At 44.0% G+C, this 4,819-nt stretch overlaps 1 protein-coding gene and 1 long non-coding RNA gene across 2 annotated transcripts in view; one reads left to right on the forward strand and one right to left on the reverse strand.

The window, feature by feature from the left end:
- Positions 1-2,583, forward strand: part of phb2a (prohibitin 2a) — a 13,413-nt gene extending 10,830 nt beyond the window's left edge. The window contains exons 9-10 of the mRNA XM_014026967.1: positions 1,022-1,098; positions 1,985-2,583. Coding sequence (XP_013882421.1) covers positions 1,022-1,098; positions 1,985-2,006 — 99 coding nt within the window. The 3' untranslated portion in view covers positions 2,007-2,583. The remainder of the gene's footprint in view (positions 1-1,021; positions 1,099-1,984) is intronic.
- Positions 2,584-3,808: 1,225 nt separating this feature from the next.
- On the reverse strand, positions 3,809-4,507 carry LOC106531186 (uncharacterized). The gene is made up of 2 exons (XR_001311881.1): positions 4,188-4,507; positions 3,809-4,045 (listed from the first exon to the last, which is right to left on the reverse strand). It is a non-coding gene; the product is annotated as an uncharacterized LOC106531186 (long non-coding RNA).
- Positions 4,508-4,819: the final 312 nt, after the last annotated feature.

The following is a 4,819-nucleotide window of genomic DNA, read 5'->3' on the forward strand; positions in this document are numbered from 1 at the left end:
GGGTAAGTTCTGACGAGTTAGTTAGTTCTGACGGGTTAGTTCTGATGGGTAAGTTCTGACGAGTTAGTTAGTTCTGACGGGTTAGTTCTGATGGGTAAGTTCTGACGAGTTAGTTCTGATGGGTAAGTTCTGACAAGTTAGTTAGTTCTGATGGGTAAGTTCCGACGGGTTCGTTCTGACGGGTTCGTTCTGATGGGTAAGTTCTGACGGGTTCGTTCTGACGGGTTCTTTCTGACGAGTTTGTTAGCCGTGAGTTTATCTGAAGAGAAACACTTCAGGTTCCAATTCCTGCTGCAAAACCAGGATTTAAAATTTAAATACTTATTTAAACAAAAACACAGTTTCCAACTAAAGAGAAGAAAGTAAATAAAAACAGCTGTTGTTGTTGTTTTCTCCTCTCTTCAGCCAGTCTTTTTGGTTGCTAAAGACAGGATCATGTTTTAGTTTTCAGCTGTTTCATTCTGGTTTTAAAATATTAAATCTTTGTTTTTGTTGCAACAATCAGTCCGTTAAGAATAAAACAGCAACGTCAGCTAAAAGAAACAGTTCAGGTTTTTCAGATGAGTCAGCAGCTGCAGGTTTGAATCCCTCAGATTAAAGCTGCTGTAATTATCTGCTGGTGTTGGGTGTAGCTGCTGTAAGAACCAGTTTGTTTCAGTTTGTTTTTCTTCTGCAACATTAGTCAACTTTCACTGAACAAGGAAGAAACTTTGAACAATAACTGTGTCGGTTTGAGGCGTTCAGCTGTGAGAGTTGAATCTTTTGGCTGATGATCAGCTGCAGCTCTTTCTTTAGGTTCAACTTTAAATCCTGCAGGTGATCAAAACTTCCAGCAGGTGGCGACAGAACAACAGGAAGCAGGAAAGCTTCAGCTCTGACCTTTATCCTTTGACCTTCAGACAGGTTCAAGTGTCAAACTGATGTTTTAATTAGGTGATGATGATGATGATGATGATGATGGTTCTGACCTGTGTCAGGGTTCTGTTTGTGTCGTCTCATCCTGTTTGTGTCTGACCTGCAGATGTCCCAGTCCCAGAACAAAGTCTACCTGAACGCTGACAGCCTGGTGCTGAACCTGCAGGACAGAGAGAGCTTCAAGTGAGTCCTTACCTGTCCACACCTGTCCTCACCTGTCCACACCTGTCCACACCTGTCCTCACCTGTCCTCACCCTTTGATGTTTTGAAGAAACTGAGTTTTAATCTTTAAAAACAACATTTATCTGCAGTTTTTCTCCAAACGAGTCCAGAACCTGTAAAAATCCTCTTCCTCCTGCTTTGAACCTGAAGTTTAACTCAGGATAAACATGGTCTGAAGGAACGTTTCTCAACTTTAATCTTAAACAAATAAAGCAAACGGAGGTCAGAGACACGCTGACTCCTTTCTGAACTTCTAGTCTCAACCTTTTAGAGAGAATAAAACTGTTTAGATAAATGTCTCCTTCAAAATAAAACACCATCAGCTGCGCCTCATGTCTGAATTATGACTGTAATTCTGTTTTTAACACAAACATCTGCAGATGAACTGAGTCAGGTCTGCTGTGGTAGTAGCTGACAGTCACCCACAACTCAGACTCTGAGGACTTTGAGAGATTTTATAAGTTTCTTTATGACAGATGTACGTTTTTAAATGGTTTATATTTATTTAATTAGGATGTGTCTAGTGTTTCACGAGATATTTTGCTAACACAGGCTTGTTTATCACACCAGAGTCAGCTGCTGACAAACAGGAAGTGAAATTTTAAAAAGATTATAATTAGGTTGTGTTTTATTGGGGCGATGCTAACAGTTTCCCTCTGCTTCCAGTATTTGTGCTAAGCTAAGCTAAGCAGCAGCAGGTGTGGGTCAGTTTTCAGGTTTCCTCTAATTTAAATCTGTTTCTGGGTTTGTTCACTTCCTGTTTAGTTAAAAAGCTCTAGAAGAGAGATCAGGTTTTATGCTGAACCCTTTCTGTCCTGACTCAGTAGAACCTGTTTTGTGTTTCAGCATGGCGTTGTCGAAGAAGTAAGAAGGCTCCCTCCTGCCCGGCTCTCGTCATTCCTTCAGTCTCTGCAGAAAGAAACCTTCATCAGGTTCCTCCTCTTCCCCAGCAGAAAACAGAAACCACCGTAAACGGACTTTAGTCACAGAGCCGGGCCTGTTCAGCTGCTTTCTGTTTGAAGGAGGAGTTCCTCTCTGAAGGAACCTGAAGCTTCCTGGTTCAGTGGAACTTCCTCTTCAAAGCAGGAAGAGGACGGTCGGCCCGTTAACCGTCTGAGTAAAGAGAATAAAGATTACTGACCCATTGGAAAGAGTTTGATTAAAACCAACAGGATGTTTGTATAAAACACAACAGCTGCAGTTGGGTCAGACTCTTCAGGTAGAACTTCCTGTCCTGTGGGTTGTTTACCTTTCTGTGTTTACAGGAAGTGTCTGAAACGGGTCGACTCCACCGCAGCTTTGTGTTTTTCTCTAAATGTTTCCTGCAGTTAAACAGGTTCTGTCTGAAAGTGTCACTAAGTCACTAATTATTAATATTAGATCAATAACTGAATGTTTTTGTTTTGATCCTTCGAAATGTTTGATAAATTCATCTGAAAATGTGAGCCAAGCTTCTGTTTCCTTCCAACCTGAGAGGAAGGCTTTGTGCTAAGCTAACCTCAGATGTTTATTAATGTAGTTTAAAACCACACCCAGTTCTGACCCAGTCCCTGAGACTGACCGGGTTCTGTTCAGCTTTCATTATTTACAGCAGCCATCTTGAGATTTTCTGTTTTAGGGCCGATGCTAACAGTTTCCCTTTACTTCCAGTCTTTGTGCTAAGCTAAGCTTTTGATTTTTCCATAAGAACCAGACGAGCTGTGAGATCAACAGCTGTGGTTCTTTTGTCACCCAGACGAAACCCAAACAGACCATCTGGACCCGGGTATGCAAATGTCCCGTGGAAAAGGACTGGGACCTGGTCCAGAACTGGGAGAGGACGGTCTCAGGTCGACACACAAAACAGTGATTTTTCAGCCGAAGATTTAAGGCCTGGTTCTGTCGTGTTTGTCCCGAGAGTCCCCTCCCCCTCCCCCGCTCTCCTTCCTGTTAACGAGCAGAGGAGGGAGACAAGATGGCCGCCAGGTTATTTATAACGGAGAGGAGGAGGAGATCTGCAAACAGCAAGGGCTGGGGGAGGAAGGTGAGGAAGAGGAGGGGTGGACTCCATTGTGCAGGCTGCTGCTGTTCCAAAGGGGTGGGGTAAATATTAGAGGGGGGTGGGACAATGGAGGCAGTGTCTGATTGGCTGCTGTTCAAACATACTGGAGGAGGGGGCGGGGCCAAAATTCACCTCAAGAGGGGATTTTGTTTGAAATGGTGGGCGGGGGAGGGGAGACAAACACGGTCCCTGATTGGCTGCTGTTGCCCGCCCACTCACGTCAAGCCCTTCCTTTCCAGCCAATCAGGAAGCTCTGTGTGGTTTGAAAGACGCCAGAGAAGAAGGGGGGGTGAAAGGAAAAAACCAGCAGTCAGATGATGGATGTGCTGCTGGATTCAAAGTGCAGCGGCTGCAGTTTGTTAAAAAACACAAACATTTGTCTCTTTTTAGTCCTTAAAAAAAGAAAACGACAGGAAGTCTGGTTTATTTCTCTTTGGCAGCACTTCCTGTTGATGAATAAAACCTGCGCCTGCCTCTGCAGGGTTTATTCTGATTTATTCATCCATCAATCATCATTTAGTTGATTTATCAGGAACACATGACTCATTACTGCCTCTAGTGGCAGCTGGAGGAACTACAAATAATCTTTAGGTTTTTTTTTTATTTCAAATCATCGAATGAGTCGAGAATAAACTTCCTGAAAGTCCTTTTATTCTGTAATAAATAAATTCTAAAACAAACAAAGTCAGGCTGACAGCTGAGACCTGAGATCAGCTCTTTGTCCTTCCTCCGTCCTTCCTGCTGCAGCTCTCCATGTTTGCTGTGACCTCGTTTTCCTCTCCTCCTCCTCCTCCTCTTCATCATCAGCTCAGTCTAATCTTTCGCCTGTTCCTGCAGGATCTGCAGCGCACGTCTGCAAAATATTGCTGTTAAGAAGCAGCAAAAAACAAAAAGAGGGAGGAGGGGGGGTGAGACGGGATCACGTGACCGCGACTGACTCCGCCTCCCTCGGTGCACAAACAAGGACGGATTACAGCTGATCTGCTCCGTTGCCATGGAAACACTGACCTCACATTGTGGTGACCGGCGATCTGGGCCGGTTGCCGTGGCGACAGGCAGCTGCCGGTGCCGCTCGGTTGCCAGGGTGGGGCGGGCGGAGGTGGCGGAGCGGCCCTGTGGCTCTCCGCAGTGGTGACGGAGCAGCAGAGGGCGCCGCAGAGACCGACTGAAGCTTCGTGTTCACCGAGGCCTGAAACCTGCTTCAATCCTACTGAGCTCATGTCTGCTGTCACACCAACGTCTGACAGCTGACACACTCTAAAACACTCTAAAATACACTCTAAAACACACACTCTAAACCAGACTCTAAAACACTCTAAAATACACTCTAAACCAGACTCTAAAACACTCTAAAATACACTCTAAAACACACACTCTAAACCAGACTCTAAAACACTCTAAAATACACTCTAAACCAGACTCTAAAACACTCTAAAATACACTCTAAACCAGATTCTAAAATACACTTTAAACCAGACACTAAAACACACACTCTAAACCAGACTCTAAAACACTCTAAAATACACTCTAAACCAGATTCTAAAATACACTTTAAACCAGACACTAAAACACACTCTAAACCAGACTCTAAAACACTCTAAAATACACTCTAAACCAGACTCTAAAATACACTTTAAACC

This window comes from Austrofundulus limnaeus, unplaced genomic scaffold (genome assembly GCF_001266775.1).
Source record: "Austrofundulus limnaeus strain Quisiro unplaced genomic scaffold, Austrofundulus_limnaeus-1.0 Scaffold603, whole genome shotgun sequence".
NCBI lineage: Eukaryota > Metazoa > Chordata > Actinopteri > Cyprinodontiformes > Rivulidae > Austrofundulus > Austrofundulus limnaeus.